The 17,394-nt window shown below is 42.4% G+C and overlaps 1 protein-coding gene across 4 annotated transcripts in view; it reads right to left on the bottom strand.

The window, feature by feature from the left end:
- TRAF3IP1 (TRAF3 interacting protein 1) overlaps nt 1-17,394 on the bottom strand; it is a 91,333-nt gene that overhangs the window by 43,631 nt on the left and 30,308 nt on the right. For 3 of the 4 annotated variants that reach the window (XM_053283206.1, XM_053283203.1, XM_053283204.1), the window contains exons 8-11: nt 17,138-17,239; nt 8,445-8,465; nt 7,876-7,969; nt 4,589-4,672 (exon numbers count right to left, since the gene is read on the bottom strand). In XM_053283206.1, coding sequence (XP_053139181.1) covers nt 4,589-4,672; nt 7,876-7,969; nt 8,445-8,465; nt 17,138-17,239 — 301 coding nt within the window. The remainder of the gene's footprint in view (nt 1-4,588; nt 4,673-7,875; nt 7,970-8,444; nt 8,466-17,137; nt 17,240-17,394) is intronic. The other variant, XM_053283205.1, reaches the window with a different exon arrangement.

The following is a 17,394-nucleotide window of genomic DNA, read 5'->3' as shown; positions in this document are numbered from 1 at the left end:
TAAAGCAAAAAATAACTGAGCACATGAACCAAACAACCACCATGGTTCGACTTCCAGCTCTAAAAACAGTTGCCAAAAAACAACTTGCTCAGGCATTAAAAGATGTCAATGCTGCACTTGCAGAAATAACAACCAAGAATTTGCAAGAAACAAACCAACGAATGTACAGTGCAGCAACAACACAAGAGCTCGGATATAAGATCAGTGGACCTGTAAAAAAAGAAAGCAGTATATCACCTAAATGGAAGATTAGAAAAGAAAATAAAATCTCCAGGCTTAGATCAGATGCTAGTAAATTGAAAGATATGAAAGACAAGAAGCTGAAGAATGAAAACACCAAACAGTATCTGATCCAAAAATACCACCTAGATTCAAGGAAAATTAGAGAAGTCCTGGAAATAATAAAGCAGCCAATAACAGCAGTGTCAAAGAAGATTAGCAGATATGAAGCCAGAATTACACAACACAGGCAGAATCTCCGATTCCAGTCAAATCAGAGACGTTTCTACCAGAAGGAGAAACTGCAAGAAACATAGAAACACCAAATAAAGAAGAAACAGTGCAATTCTGGGGGAAATTATGGGACAATCCAATAGATTATAATAAAAAAGAAGGCTGGATGAAAGAGGTCAAAAAATGTAACCAACAAATGCAAGATCTAATAATAACACCAGAATTAATAAGTGAAAGAGCAAAGAAAATTAAAAATTGGACTGCGCAGGCGACGATCAGCTGCATGGCTTTTGGCTTAAACACCTAACAAGCCTTCATAAACAACTATCAAAACAGTTAAATCACATGTTGCAAGGAGGTGATATTGAATAATGGCTAACAACTGGGAAAACTCATCTCATAATGAAAGACCCAGCAAAAGATGCAGTTCCAAGTAATTATAGACCAATGACCTGCCTGCCAACCATGTTCAAATGATTAACTGGAATAATAGCAGATGAAGTGATGCTACACTTATTAACTAACAAACAGCTTCCAGTTGAACAGAAAGGAAATTGCCCGAACACCAGAGGCACAAAAGACCAGCTGCTGATTGAAAAAATGATTTTAGAAAATTGCAAGAGAAGAAAAACAAATCTAAGTGTTGCATGGATTGACTACAAGAAAGCCTTCGATCCATTGCCTCACACATGGATACTAAAATGTTTAGAAACAACTGGTGTCAGCAAAAACATTCAGATATTTATTTAAAAAAGCAATGAGCATGTGGAGTACCAGTTAACAATCAATGGTGAGACACTTGGACAGGTTAGCATTAGAAGAGGCATTTTCCAAGGGGACTCACTATCCCCTCTGTTGTATGTAATCACCATGACCCCACTTTCACAAATACTAAACAAAACAGGCCTCGGATACCAAACATCTAAAACATCAAGTCAAATCAACCATCTGCTGTACATGGACGATCTGAAGTTGTATGGAAAGTCCCAGTCAGAAATCGAATCACTGCTAAACACCGTCCGTATATTTAGTAGCGATATAGCAATGGAGTTTGGACTAGACAAGTGTGCTGCATTAATAATGAACAGAGGGAAAATAACAAAAACAGAAGGAATAGAACTACCCAATGCAAGTCAAGAACCTGGAAGAGAAAGAACCTTAGAAAGAAAAATGGGAAGTGAATACATCAGGAGAGTTAGAAAGATCCTCAAGTCCAAACTCAATGGCAGGAACACCATACAAGCCATAAACACCTGGGCTAGACCTGTTATCAGATACACTGCAGGAATAATAGACTGGACCCAGGCAGAGCTAGAGACGCTGGATCGTAAGACCAGGAAAATCATGACCATCAATCATGCTCTGCACCCCCGCAGTGATGTAGATAGGCTATACCTCCCTCGCAGCTCAGGTGGAAGAGGAATGCTGCAAGTCCATCAAACAACAGAAGAGGAGAAAAGAGGCCTTGAAGAATATATAAGGGACAGTGAAGAAGATGCACTTAAAATGGTCAATAACGAGAAACTACTCAACACCATTGAAAAAAAGCAGGCCTACAAGAAAGAACGTCAAGAACTGAGCAGAAAAATGGAGAAATAAGCCACTGCATGGTCAATATTTGCACAATATAAGTGGAAAATCAGACATCATCAAGACCTGGCAACGGCTTAAGAATGGCAACTTGAAGAAAGAAACAGAGGGTTTAATCCTGGCTGCACAAGAGCAGGCACTAAGAACAAATGCAATAAGAGCAAAAGTCGAAAAATCAACAACAAACAGCAAGTGCCGCCTTTGTAAAGAAGCAGATGAAACAGTGGACCACCTAATCAGCTGTTGTAAAAAGATCGCACAGACTGACTACAAACAAAGGCATGACAAGGTAGCAGGGATGATACACTGGAAGGAACATCAGCAAAAAATACAAGGTATCTGTAACCAAAAATTGGTGGGACCATAAAATTGAAAAAGTTGAAGAAAATGAAGATTTAAAAATATTATGGGACTTCCGACTACAAACAGACAAACATCTGCCACACAATACACCAGATATAACTGTAGTCGAGAAGAAAGAAAAACAAGTGAAAATAATCGCCATCGCCATACCAGGGGATAGCAGAATAGAAGAAAAAGAAATAGAAAAAAACACCAAATACAAAGATCTATAAATTGAAATTGAAAGGCTGTGGCAGAAAAAGACCAAAATAATCCCAGTGGTAATTGGCGCCCTGGGTGCAGTTCCAAAAGACCTTGAGGAGCACCTCAACACTATAGGGGCCACAGAAATCACCATCAGCCAGTTATAAAAAGCAGCTTTACTGGGAACAGCCTATATTGTGCAACGATATCTATAACAACAACAACAACAACATTGACAATAAAATTCAGCCATCCTAGGTCCTTGGGAAGGACTTGATGTCTGGATAAAACAAACCAGTCAATAACACCTGTCTGACTGTGTAAATAAGATGATGATGATGATAATAATAATAATGATGATGATGATGATGTCAATGGCTGACATCCAGACTAATGAAGCACTTGCACAACCATGTTGTGCTAGCTTGTTGCACTAAATCTCTAGCTTGCATTTCAGAAAGGTGTGGTTGTCTTGGGCTGGATGGCCAAGCGCAAAACTGGCACAGCTGCACCTATCTTTCTCTCAGTACTCACCCTGCCTCAGCTGTCTCTTCCTCCCTCTGTTCTCATCCCAGCTTTTAACTTTAGCCGTTCAGGCTGGCCATTCACCAAGTGAACCAACCTGGTGAACAGCCAGCCTATGTGGATCAAGTTAAAGCCGGGATGAGAACAGAGGGAAGAAGAGGCAGCTGTGGTGGGCTGGGAACTGAGAACCAACCTGGTGACAGAGGGATAAAGATGGGATGGGAACTGAGAGAAAGCAGCAGGATGTGGAAAGGAGAGGGGAGGCAGGGAGGAGGGGAGGGAGGGAGTCAGACAAAGGGGTGCAGCTGCAGTTGGTTCTGCGCTTGACCACACCACCTGTTCCACCCACCTGCCATCCGTCCCAGCCCAATCCTCACTGGCCACACCTGGTTTCGGATTAGTGGTGTGCTAGCACGAACATAATTGTGCTAGCACAAAGTATGCAACTTGTGGCACGCCTCATGTGTGTTGCAGGGAACTTTTGTGCAAGAGTGCAATTCCAAAAACTCCCATGACTTTGTGCAATGGCACAATCTTACACTACTGCAATTTTGCTCATTCCACAAGCACTTCATTACATTTCATTTTGGAAGGGGGAAAGAATTTCATTAGATGTTTTTCCATTTCCCCCAGAATTTCCAGTTTTTCCATTCTAAGTCTTGGAGGGAAATGGAAAAAATATTTTTCTCTGAATTGGCCCAGGTTCTCTTCCCCACCAACCAATACTTTCACATCTCTAAATTCTTCCAAGTAAACTAAGTTTAATGGGGGTTCTGTGACCTTTTGCAACAATTTGCAAAGCAAACGATTTCTGTTTTTTTATGAATAACCATAAATTGAATCCGAGGCTTAACTACATTACTGGCCTTCAAGAAAGCCCTTAAGATATTCTTTTGTGGTCTGGCTCCAGGATTTTTATACTGTTTTAAAATCTTTTTATATTGTTTTAATTTTTGATTGTTTTGTTAGTTTTAATTAGGTTTCTATTTTGCTTATTGTAAACTGCCCAGAACTGACCGATGGGGCAGTATAAAAACATGAATAAATAAATAAATAGTAAAGCATCTTTGAAACACAGAACACTTGAAACAATTGTTTCTAGTCTATAGCAGAATGCTAGGATTTAATCAGGTTTTTCACATTAAGGCAGCAATTCAAAATGTGAAACACTGTATGAAACTTAATACTACTACAGTATTTACTTTTAATTTTGCAAGTTATTTTTGTTCTTTGGAGACAAGCAGGATTTTTTTTTTTAATAATGTGACTATTAAAAATCAGTTATCCTTTGTTGAGATACTATTCTCACTCCATACACATAAGCAAATAGAAAATACATATTAGATGTGTTATTAGATTACTAGAGGCTGGAAGGTTGAACAATGTGAGCTGGGCTGTATTTTTAATAAAATAAACTAGAGAACAATATGGCGGCATTAGAATATTGCTGATAATGCAAAAATTTTGCCCTCACCTCTCTGGCAGTAAAACCTCTGTACTTTCTTGGCGTTTTATCCGGGGTGGAGCTGGTCTTGCACTGCTGGGCCGTGGCAGTTTTCTGAGGTAAGAATGGGGTAAAAGAGGCTTCACTAATTACACAGATCAGCTCAAAAAGTCATTTGCGGCTTAGAACCAATCCTAAAAATGGAAGCATTTCAACCCTGAAATGTCCCTTAATGAAGATTATGTGTTGCTATAACAAAAATCTGCGATTCTTAACTAATTATATTCTTATGACAGAACACATAAGGGGGGGGGATATCCAAGTCAAAATTTTATCCAGCCAAATTACAATAAATTTAATACCCATTATTTTGCTTAAATTCACATTTAAACCAATGAGACTCAAATGTACAGGGCAGCATCTAAGACATGCTGGTGTAACATGCAACAGTGCAAGGTACCTTTCCCACCCGCTCCTAAGAACAGCCCTGCTGGATCAGGCCAAGGCCCATCTAGCCCAGCGTCCTGTTTCACACAGTGGCCCACGAGATGCCGCTGGGAAGCCCACAGGCAGGAGTTGAGGGCACACCCTCTCTCCTACTGCTGCTCTCCTGAAACTGGTATTTAGAGGCCTTTTAGGCTGGAGGTGGCCTATAGCCACCAGACTAGTAGCCATTGATAATAAGGCTACTTATCCCTCTCTCCTGACACTTCTTGAACCTTCCAAACATATATTGCTGAGGGTCAGAGGCGTATCTAGGGAAAATAGCGCCTAGGGCAAGCACTGAAATTGCGCCCCCTGTCCAAACATCTGACACCGATCTTTCAGATAACTTTACCATAATATCAGCTGAAAAATACAAGTCAAGCTCGTTAATCTTTTAATATTTCAAAAACTATTTAGCAGTGGACGTAGCCAGACCAAAATATGCTGGAAAACGACAAATGTCAGTATGCTGGGGCTCATGAAATACCCAAATACTATGTGGAAGTTTACTTGGAAAACTAAACAGAAGTGCCTGTCTAATTCTCTACTATTAATTGTAGCATCACTATTACATAAGTTTTAAAAATAAATGGAGAATTTGACTTTTCCCAGATAGTCTGCAAATAATTAAAGGATATGCAGAGTAAACTGTGTCACTGCTTGGAATATATTCTAGTATTTCTTTCTCTCTTTCTCTCATTTTAATTATCTTTCTGAAACTCCCAGTGGGCCTTAATACTAAGAATTTCACACTGATTCAAAGACAAACTCACCATTCCCCCTCCCTCTGCTGGCCTCTTAATTCACCGCCACAGCCCGTCCCAGGCTGATTTTCGGGCCTATTCAGGACTGCAAAGATCGGCGTGGTGGCCATTTTGGAGGCTGCAACGCATGCTCAAATGGCCTCTGTGAGGCCTGGCAAGGCCTAGGGCCTCGCACCATTTGAGCACATGTGGTTGCGCTCGCTCGCTCTCTCTCTCTCTCTCTCTCTCTCCGCTGAAAACAAAATGGCCACCGTGCATGCTCAAATGGCCTCTGCAAGGCCTGGCATAACCTAGGGCCTCACAGAGGCGATTTGAGCATGCGTGGTGGCCATTTTGTTTTTGGCAGCCAATTTTTTTTTTAATTAATTTTAAGAAATGATAAGCCTTCAAGTGGCACCCAGGGCAAGTGCCCTGCCTGCCCCACCCTAGATACGGCCCTGGAGGCAATAGGATAGGATAGGACACAGAAGGGCTGCAGAGGGAATATTCAGAAACCATGAGTGAAGCAGTACCTCTGCTAGCAGTTCCCCTTCAGAATTTGCCTTGCACTGGTGCACAATAGCACCAGCAGTAGTAGTAGTATGGATGCTGAATTTTGGTTTTCATAATTGCCTATTAAGGGATACAAACCCAATTTTTTTTTTTTTTTTTTTTGCAGAATATCCATTCTCAATGAGAAGCTATGATCAGCTAACTATTAAACCATATAATAATTAAGCAGTGTTAACATTTTAATCTGGCTAAATAGGTGATTTTTAGAGACACTTTTTAGAGAATTTAGCACTAGCAATGCAAATCAAAATGAACATTTGTTAAGGTTTGGGCTTCTAAAATCAGGTTCATGGTAAGATGTGTGTTTTCCATATTATTCCAGCATATGCTGTTCTTGATCCAGTCTGGGTATGCACTGATTTGTGCATCAAGCTCATTTGCAGGGCTTCCTTATTTACGCCAGTAGAGGGAGACATTCTGCATGTGTGCAAGAGTCTATTTCACTAACATGCACAGAGAATCCCTATTCTTGCCTATATACACATACACATTAGCACTCCCATGGCAGAATGTATTTCTAGACTGGGGAAGGTGACAGAGTTTATTTTTTAATTGTTCAATTTTCCAATGTTTCTTGTCCGAAATATACGCTACAGCTCATTTTACTCTAAGTTGCTACAGTCCTTCCCCACCAGAAATTGGGCGGGGCTCCAGGACCCGGATGTTACAACTTATAATAAAAACAATGGAATACAAACACACAGAAGTAAACCATACTCCAGAAACTGTGGTCGACATCGTAACTAATGAAGTACACTCATCAGTAGGAACTATGGGGATGCAGTGGAAAGGCTCATGCAACTCCCCTGTCCTCTTACATTTTCACTGTTGTGCAAGAGAGCACTAATACTTCCAAGCACCCTCAGCAATCTGTTTCTGCTCTTAAAGAGTGCTTCCAGCATGCTGGCAGCACTTGGAAGTATTAGTGCTCCTGCACAATAATCCAGGAGGACTGGAGGAGTGGTGCGAGGGCTCCTGTTGCAACCCCGTGAACCCTACTATTGTGTGCACTTCATTAGGATGTAAGCCAGTGACCAGGTTCCCTTGTAACTATGATTTCAACTTTAACACACATCATTTTAAATTATGGTTTATGAGGGAACCTGCTTAGCATTAACAACAGTTAGCAGCTGAAAACATGCAACTTTAAATCATGATTCATAATGACAAGGGAAAGTGGGGGATAATTTACTCTTGAGAGGAGATGGGCAAGAAGTCTCTGTTCTGTGACTGGTTCCGAATCTGCAAACCATTCTTTATAGAGAGCCATCACTGAATCTATATTGAACTTTTGACTCTTTCATGGTATTTGACGAGCACTCTAACTATGGTCACTTTATGATCTAACATGTTCTAATCTTAGAACATGTTTAGATCATTTTCAGTTTAAGTATATGAGTCATGATCCAGCCAGCAATAAACAATGAAATCAGTGACAGCTAATATTGGCTGGACTGTTGAACCTAAATTTTATTTCTATCTATCTATGGAAAGGAAGGACAGAGACAGACTGACCTTTGTGCAATATGAGGAGGAAGTTCATTGGCTATTTCACTATTCTCAGAAGCCACTATTTTTTCAGGGGCAGCCGAGTTCAGAACATCTCCTTCTATTCAATAAAATAGTTCTATTACATTTTGTTTTGTGAGCTGCATTTATATCAAACACTAGAAACATTTCTTTTCTAGTTCTTCTTAAACAGATATCTTCTCCCTCCCCAATAGTTTTATATCACTCTGAAGACTTGTCTTCAAATTCAATATTATATGAAGTTAAAGTCCACTAGTAATTTCTTTCTTCTTTACCACAGAAAGAATTTCTGGTGTATAATGCAATTAGAACATTCAAGGAGCTAAAGAATTCTACCTGCGAGGTCCTGTGCAGGTTTAGGATTACCATGCAGGTCCAGATTTAGGATTACCATGCAGATCACTTTACAATTACCATTACCGGATCACTTAAAAGATACATTTGATTTATATATCAATCTGAATACAAAGCAACCTATTTCTAAATTCCATATTATTGATGTTAAAATACTTGTAAGGTATATTAGCATATAGTAATAAGATTATTAGTTTTACCTGCATCACTGGCCAATTCACCTACAATATAAACACATACTGGTTATTCTTCAGATCTAAGTGCAATGTAGAGATGGATTAGACAGCCCACAGTTTGTATGCAGTGGCAGGAAATGCTGATTATATACTCACTACCACAGAGGTACTAAAAGTACAAGCACATTTTCTGTGGGGTCAGGATGTGCAACCTCCATACAGGGGGTAGGGAGGACTATAAATGTTAAAGAGGAAACGAAGGAAGCAATGAAATTCATCGGTTATTGAGTGTATGAACTTCATTGTACTTTTGTGTTCTTGTCCCTCTTTTTTTTTTTTTTTTTGCCTTTCTTACTTTCTCCCCCCCTCCCCCCCGTATGTGATATTGGGAGCGCCACAGGATTGGTTAATTGTCTTCAGTTCTTTCGCTGAATCATGGTGTGGAGTTGTATTTAAGAACAAAACTCAGCCACCTTTGTATAGCACTGAGGATGATGTCTTACATCGAAACGTATGCTATTTTGTTACAGCTGTGGTTTAGTTTTTAAGTTTTAAACTTTTGAATGTTTTTAAACTTTTAAACTTTTATCTTTTATTGTGCATTAAAGAAGGTCATTGAAAAAGCTTTTCTGTATCATTTAAATTTGTGTGTGCATATGTATATACAGTGAGGGAAATAAGTATTTGATCCCCTGCTGATTTTGTCCGTTTGCCCTCTGACACAGAAATGACCAGGCTATAATTGGAATGGTAGGTTTATTGCAGCTGTGAGAGACAGAATAACAACAAACAAACCCTCAAAAGCCCAGTGCCCAAAAGTCAGCGATGGATTTGCATTGTAGTGAGGGAAATAAGTATTCGATCCCCTATCAACCAGCAAGATTTCAGGCTCCCAGGTGTCTTTTCACTATATGCAGGTAACGAGCTGAGATGAGGAACACCCTCTGTAAGGGAGTGCTCCTAATCCCAGCTTGTTACAGTACCTGTATAAAAGACACCTGTCCATAGAAGCCTCAGCTTCCAAACTCACCACCATGCCCAAGACCAAAGAGCTGTCGAAGGATGTCAGGGACAAGGTTGTAGACCTGCACAAGGCTGGACTGGGCTACAAGACTATCGCCAAGCAGCTTGGTGAGAAGGTGACTACAGTTGGCACGATAACTCGCAAATGGAAGAAACACAAAATAACTGTCAATCTCCCTCGGTCTGGGGCTCCATGCAAGATCTCACCTCGTGGAGTTGCAATGATCATGAGAACGGTGACAAAGCAGCCCAGAACTACACGGGGGGAACTTGTCAATGATCTCAGGGCAGCTGGAACCATAGTCACCAAGAAAACAATTGGTAACACACTACGCCGTGAAGGACTGAAATCTTGCAGTGCCCGCAAGGTCCCCCTGCTCAAGGCAGCACATGTACAGGCCCGTCTGCAGTTTGCCAATGCACATCTGAATGATCCAGAGGAGAACTGGGCGAAAGTGTTGTGGTCAGATGAGACCAAAATCAAGCTCTTTGGCATCAACTCAACTCGCCGTGTGTGGAGGAGGAGGAATGCTGCCTATGAGCCCAAAAACACCATCTCCACCGTCAAACATGGAGGTGGACACATTATGCTTTGGGGGTGTTTTTCTGCTAAGGGGACAGGACACCTTCACCGCATCGAAGGGACGATGGACGGGACCATGTACTGTCAGATCATGGGTGAGCACCTCCTTCCCTCAGCCAGGGCATTGAGAATGGGTCGTGGATGGGTATTCCAGCATGACGATGACCCAAAACACACAGCCAAGGCAACAAAGGAGTGGCTCAAGAAGAAGCACATGAAGGTCCTGGAGTGGCCCAGCCAGTCTCCAGACCTTAATCCCATAGAAAATCTGTGGAGGGAGCTGAAGGTTCGGGTTGCCAAACATCAGCCTCGAAACCTTTCTGACTTGGAGAGGATCTGCAAAGAGGAGTGGGACAACATCCCTCCTGGGTTGTGTGCAAACCTGGTGGCCAACTACAAGAAACGTCTGACCTCTGTGATTGCCAACAAGGGTTTTGCCACCAAGTACTAAGACATCTTTTGTGAAGGGATCGAATACTTATTTCCCTCACTACAATGCAAATCCATCGCTGACTTTTGGGCACTGGGCTTTTGAGGGTTTGTTTGTTGTTATTCTGTCTCTCACAGCTGCAATAAACCTACCATTCCAATTATAGCCTGGTCATTTCTGTGTCAGAGGGCAAACGGACAAAATCAGCAGGGGATCAAATACTTATTTCCCTCACTGTACATATATACCTAACACAAGTTTAAGTGTTACAGTTAGGGAGTCAGGTTACTACAGTCACTGAGTCACAACCACACTAAGTTACTCACAAGCAATCTTACTTAAATTAATGGGATAAGTTTACTTGTCCTATTAATTTCAATGAGAGTACTCAGTGCTAATTTTCTGAAGCCTGCCTGTCAGGCTGTAGGGTGGGGTGTGCTGAGCTTCAGCATGTAGCCAGCCAATCAAGAGCAGAGGAGAGTCTTTACTCTCTTCCCTTGCTTTCTGCAGTGGGCACATCACTGAGGACTTGTCAGCTTCAAGTTGGCTAACTTCTGATGGAGAACAAATAGCATGGCTGCGGTGTGAGAAAACAAGAGGGCTTCAAGAATCCCTTGGGAGCCTTTCAAGTGTATCTAGAGGTACTAGTACCACCCGTTGGGACCTCCTTCTTTAAAAAAACAGGTTGCTTATCTGTAACATGATCTCTGTGGGGATCCATGGTCACTCACAACTGGGTCTTCTGCGCCTGTGCAGGAGGACCTTGGGAGAATTCTTTAGCTCCGTCTAGGTGCTCACTGGCCCTTTAAGGCGCAGTGATATTGGAGCCTACAAAGTCGGCTGTAGAGTGCCTCCCTCTTCAGTTCCTGAATCGGCCACTGCGAAGTGACTGAGAATATGGAGAGTTATAGAATAAAACAGAAGGCAATCCACAGCAGCACAGGTAAGTAAGATGATACAGACAAGCTAGCAGAGGGGATGGCAGGATAGGTGTTGTAAGTGACCATGGATCCCCACAGAGATCATAAGTTACAGGTAAGAAACCTGTTTATCTCTGTAGGGATCTATGGTCACTCACAACTGAGTGAGTAACTAGCTCCCAAAAAATAAGGAGATGGGTGCTAGCAGCTATAGTACTTTTTTCAAAACCACCCAAACAAAGTTAGCCTCTGAAGCAAAGCGTAAGTCCACAGCGTAGTGACGGACAGAAGGCAGTCGGAAGACCAGGTAGCAGCCCTGCAAATGTCCTTCAGGAATGATGCCAGCCATGTGGGCAGCTGAGGTAGCTATGGCTCTAGTGGAATATGCTCTGACTTTAGAGGGCGGCGGAATGCCTTGCTTCTTGTAACAAAGGAAAATCAATTGCACTAGCCAATTGGATAATCTTTGTCTCAAAATGGCTAAATCTTTAGTGACTCTTGCATAGGAAATGAACAGTTTTTCAGATCGCCGGAAAGTCTTAGTGCGATCCAGAAAATAAAGCTAGCAGCTGAGGACATCCAGGGCATGCATGGAATGTTCAAGAGGCATGGAAGGGTTGCAAAAGAATGTAGGTAACACAATGTCCTGATTAATGTGAAAATACAATAGAATCTTTGGACGAAAGGCAGGATCCAGACGCAGTTTAACCTCAGCTCTCAAGGCAGTAAGTTCACTGAAACATCTCACCAACATGATGGCTATCAGAAAGGCAGTCTTCAGGCACAGTAGCTTCATGGAAGAAGACAACAGTGGTTCAAATGGGGTTTCTGTGAGTGTGGATAACACAAGGGACATGCTCCAAGGTTCAGCCTGTGGCCATACCTGGGGGGTGGGGAGCAGTTTACAGGTTGTTAACCCCTTTCAAAACACACTTGGAGTCAGGATAAACAAAAAAAGACTTGCCATCCCCACACAAGTAGTGAGAGGAGATAGCAGCTAGGTGAACCTTGAGGGAAGAGTTTGAGAGGCCCAAGCCCTTGAGTGAGGCGAGGTAAAGGAGTATTTGGCATACAGAAGTTTGGAAAGGGTAAAACGACCGGGGAGACCAGTCTGGGTCAGTCACTTCTCTCTCAGCCTAACCTACTTCACAGGGTTGTTGTGAAAGAGAAACTCAAGTATGTAGTATACTGCTCTGGGCTCCTTGGAGGAAGAGTGGGATATAAATGTAAAAATAATAATAATAAATAACATCCTGCCAGCGTAGTGTAGTGGTTAGAGTGCTGGACTAGGACCGGGGAGACCTGAGTTCAAATCCCCATTCAGCCATGAGACTAGCTGGGTGACTCTGGGCCAGTCACTTCTCTCTCAGCCTAACCTACTTCACAGGGTTGTTGTGAGAATGAACTCAAGTATGTAGTACACCGCTCTGGGCTCCTTGGAGGAAAAGCGGGATATAAATGTAAAAGAATAATAATAAATAAGATGCATACAAATCAAAACGTTTCCATTTGCATTTGTAGTCATGCCTTGTAGAGGCCTTCCTCTTATTCAATAGGATTTTGTCTAAAAGTTCAGCCTCCACACTGTCAGCGAGAGGGTCCGTGGTGTAGGATCAAGCTTCCATTTGCATTTGTAGTCATGCCTTGTAGAGGCCTTCCTCTTATTCAATAGGATTTTGTCTAAAAGTTCAGCCTCCACACTGTCAGCGAGAGGGTCTGTGGTGTAGGATCAAGCCCCCATCTCTCGTGAGCAGGTCTCATTGAGGTGGAAGGCGACGGTAAAATCTTTTGCATAGTCGGAGGACAGCTGGGAAATATGGTTGTCTAGGCCAGGGATTCTCAATGTTGGGTCCCCAGATGTTATGGACTTCAACTCCCATTATCCCCAACTAAAGGACACTGGGGCAGGGGATTATAGGAGTTGAAGTCCACTAACATCTGGGGACCCAATGTTGAGAATCCCTGGTCTAGACCACCAGGGGCAGACTAGGATACACTGTGTGCATTCTTGCAATATCTTCCCCACCACTCTGGACATTAGTGGAAAGGCGGGGAAGAGGTAAAACAATTTGTCTTTCCATTGCAGCTGGAAGGCATCCCCCAGAGAGTTTGGGCCGATGCCCGCCCTAGAACAGAACAAAGAACATTTTGCGCTGTGGCAAACAAGTCAATATCAGGGACACCCCAAGAGTCAAACACATCTGGCAGAATAGAGTCATTTAACTCCCATTCATGGAGATTAGAAAAGGAGAGGTCCTGACTAAGCGAGTCAGGTAAAATGTTATCTTCCCCTTTAATATGTATTGCCATGGGGAGGATGTCAAATCTCAAGCACCATTCCCATAACTGCAACACAAGGTTGTTCAGGGACCTCAAAACAGTGCCTCCCTGGTGATTTAAGTAGGCAATACCATAGTATTATCGATGTGAACCTGAACCACCTGGCCCTGGAAGATGGGTAAGAAAATTTTAAAAACAAGAAACACGGCCAAGAGCTCTAAAAAATTAATATGAAGTTCTTGCTGTTGGGAGTTCCATAGGCCCCTTGCCTGTTGGGTACCACATTGAGCACCCCAGCTCATGGATCGAGCCCATTGTCATGGGGTTTCCTGGAAGGCTACTATCATTGAAGAAATGGCCTGGATACATTCCATAGGTAAATATGCATGTTTCTCCCTTACATCCAAAATCACCCTGATGTGCTGGATGGTACGCTGGGGGGTCAACATTAACTTCTTCTGATTGACACTGAGCCGCAGATCTGCCAGGAGAGGGTAAACTTTAAATTGGACAGTAAAGTAGACCTGGCCCTTGCTGTAAAAAGCCAGTCATCCAAGTATGGAAAAACAGAGATGCCCTGGACACGTAGGTAGGCAATGACACCTGCCATGCACTTAGTGAACACCCTAGGGAGGCAAAATGGAAGTACCTTGTATTGATAGGCCTTAGCGCCAAGGCAGAATTGTAAAAATTGGCAGTGACAAGGCCTTATAGAGATGTGGAAGTAAGCATCTTTCAGGTCTAAATACACCAACCATTCCTCCCACAGTCACGGTAAGATTGATTATAGGGAAATCATGTGGAATGTGGAGGTCTTGACAAACTTGTTCAGCTCACACTCCAAAATGGGATGAAGCCCAACATCATGTTTAGGGACCTGGAAATATCTTGAATAGAATCCAGCATGCATTAAGGGATGAGGGACTAGTTCTATAGCATTCTTTTGGAGCAGCAAAGAAACTATTTCTTCAAGAATAGAAGTTGAGTAGATGTATTTTATGCCCATGTGCACGGACAGAGAGTCAAATTCAATAGTACAACTGGCTATAGCTATGCCTCTGGCTATGTACAACACCCAGACGTTGGATATCACTTGATGCCAGGAAGGGAGGAACGGAGCAAGCCGGGTACCATATGAGGGGATGGTGAGCAACATCCAGGTCCAACATATTAAAAGGACTGCTTGGCTTGGGTCCTGGGATTTGGGTTTTGAATTGCTGGCCCTTTTGGTGCTGGTGGAAATGGCGTCTGCCGTTCCATCAACATTGATACTGTTGTGACTGGTGCCGACGTCTGTCTCAGAGTCGAGGTCTTCAACTTCGAAACAGTGTCAATCAACTTTGGAAGCCATGAAGTCTTTGGTGCTGATGTGGAAGTCGACGTCGAAGGTGGCACTGCAGTCCCAGATGGGCATTGGGGAGAGCAGGAGGTCCCCGATTGAGCTGAGGAAGGAGATGTTGTCAGGGTCCTGGACATACAGCTCAACGCCAATTTTGACTTGTCGGGCATTGGGGCCGGAGCTGACAAAGCCAACGAACGTGAGCTTTTCTACTTTTTCTTGCATGGCTCCTTGGACTCAGAGTGATGGTGACCATGTTTATGCTTATGGGACCATTCTCTGACCCCTTCCTGAGGCTTTTAAAAAGTAGAAGCTCTGACGCCAATGCCGACGCCGCTGGTACCGACTGTGTACTGGCAGGATGTCGAAATGTTCGGCGATGACGTTCAGTCATCGATGACGTTCGGCGATGACGTTCAGTCACATGATGTTCAGTATCGGATTGCCCAGTCGTAGAATATTTTCATATAAAGATGCCTTGAGGCAAAGTTCCCAGCTAAGACAGGTTTTCTTTTTAAATGCCAAACAAACTTTACACACACTAGTATTGTGCGAAACACCTAGGCATAGAAGACAATCAGAGTGCCCATCGCTAGAGGGCATCGTGCGATTAAAAGTCTCACATCTTAAAAAACTTTTAGAGGTAGACATGTTGGGGGAAAACCAGTCCAAGTCAGCTGGGAGACCAGAGGTAAAATGCCAAAACCAGAGGGTAAATGTTAAGCTGAGTCCAGAAAACAGTCCAAAGTCAACCGAAAAGCAGTAATAAAAACACAATCTTTCTCATAGGAACGAGGGAACAACCGGAGCAGAACCTTCCCGAGGCAATGCAAGCAGCAGACAAGAAGGAACTGAAGGGGGAGGCACTCTACAGCTGACTTTGTAGGCTCTGATATCACTGCCCCTTAAAGGTCTAATGAATGCCTAAATGGAGCTAAAGAATTCTTCCGATGTTCTCCTGCACAGGAGCAGAAGACCCAGTTGTGAGTGACCACGGATCCCTACAGAGAACATAAAGTTTCTAGATCCTAGGCTGGTGCAGCTCACCTCCACCCCAACTGCCTATCATCAGTGCAAGGAGTAGAAAATCTTTCTGGCATTTTAGGAAAAGAAGCTAGAAAACTTCTTATCCAGCAGTCATCAATAGGTCACGGCTCTGCAATTGAAGGGAACCATTGCATTTTGGATATATCCAACTATCTGAGGATGAATCTCTGCTTCAAACCTTTTCAGGGTTTAAAGACTGATTATGATAAATACATTTATAAAGCACTTTACAACCCTATAAGGCTGCTCAGTAATATTACCACTACATAGCAGATGCAAATGAGCCAGAGAACATAGATTGTCTAAGACCACCTAGTGAGTTCTTGGTGAAATATGAACTGGGAACTTCTTGATCCCCTGCTAACTGGGCAAAGAGGCACCTTTTACCGTGGTGATTCTCTTTATTTAGCATGGGAGAGAAACTGGCCCTATCCACCCCCAGCACAGTACCCCTCCAGTGACTGTTGCTGGTGTCTATCTTGTGTTTCTTTTTAGAATGTGAGCCCTTTGGGGACAAGGAGCCATCTTATTTATTTATTATTTCTCTGTGTAAACCGCCCTGAGCCATTTTTGGAAGGGCCGTATAGAAATCAAAATTATTATTATTATTATTATTATTAGTCACCCACTACATACACCAGCTTTTTTGGATTCTTAAACATTTAAGAATGCTTCTATTGATCTGATATGATAGAATATATATACTGTAATTTTGAGTAGAAAGGCTGCGGTGGGTATGTTATTAAAGTTGTTTATTGCCACCTGCACCATTTATGCCAATGTGGCATTTATGCTAGAATTCAGGATCAAGCTGTAGTAAAAGTTTAAGCGTTCAATGCAAGTGAAAAAATAATATATGATGTCCTCCTCTAACTGCGGTGTTTATGCCGATGTGGTGTTTCTGCTGAGTTTCTCCAATTTTTCAGCCTTTTTTCCTTACTGAGGCTTTTATGCCAATGTGGCCTTTCTGCCCAAAATTACGGTGTATTTCCTTATATAAGTAAAAACTAACATTGCAGCTGTAATGCTGATTAAAAATACTGACACTTATTTAGCATTCAAAGACCCAAGCAAAAGAACCTTGCCTTTTCTTACCTGGCTCCTGTGGTGTAAAAACTGGCTCGACTTTCTCTTTTAATATGCTAGCTGTTCTGTCAATTATACCACTAGATACACTCTTACTAGCTTCCTTCCGTCCTAACATGAAAGAATTTACAATGAAATGTTTACATATAGTATACAGACCAAAAAATCATTTAAACATGTTTAAAATCAGCAGTGTTATGCAGACTCCTCACCAAGGTCTCCAGCACCTAGTTATCTGCTCATGTGTTACTTCTTCAAACTACCAA

The sequence above is a fragment of the Hemicordylus capensis genome, chromosome 1 (genome assembly GCF_027244095.1).
Source record: "Hemicordylus capensis ecotype Gifberg chromosome 1, rHemCap1.1.pri, whole genome shotgun sequence".
Classification (NCBI taxonomy): Eukaryota; Metazoa; Chordata; class Lepidosauria; order Squamata; family Cordylidae; genus Hemicordylus; species Hemicordylus capensis.
Note: the sequence above shows the minus strand (reverse complement) of the source record. Positions and strands in the feature narration are given on the sequence as shown.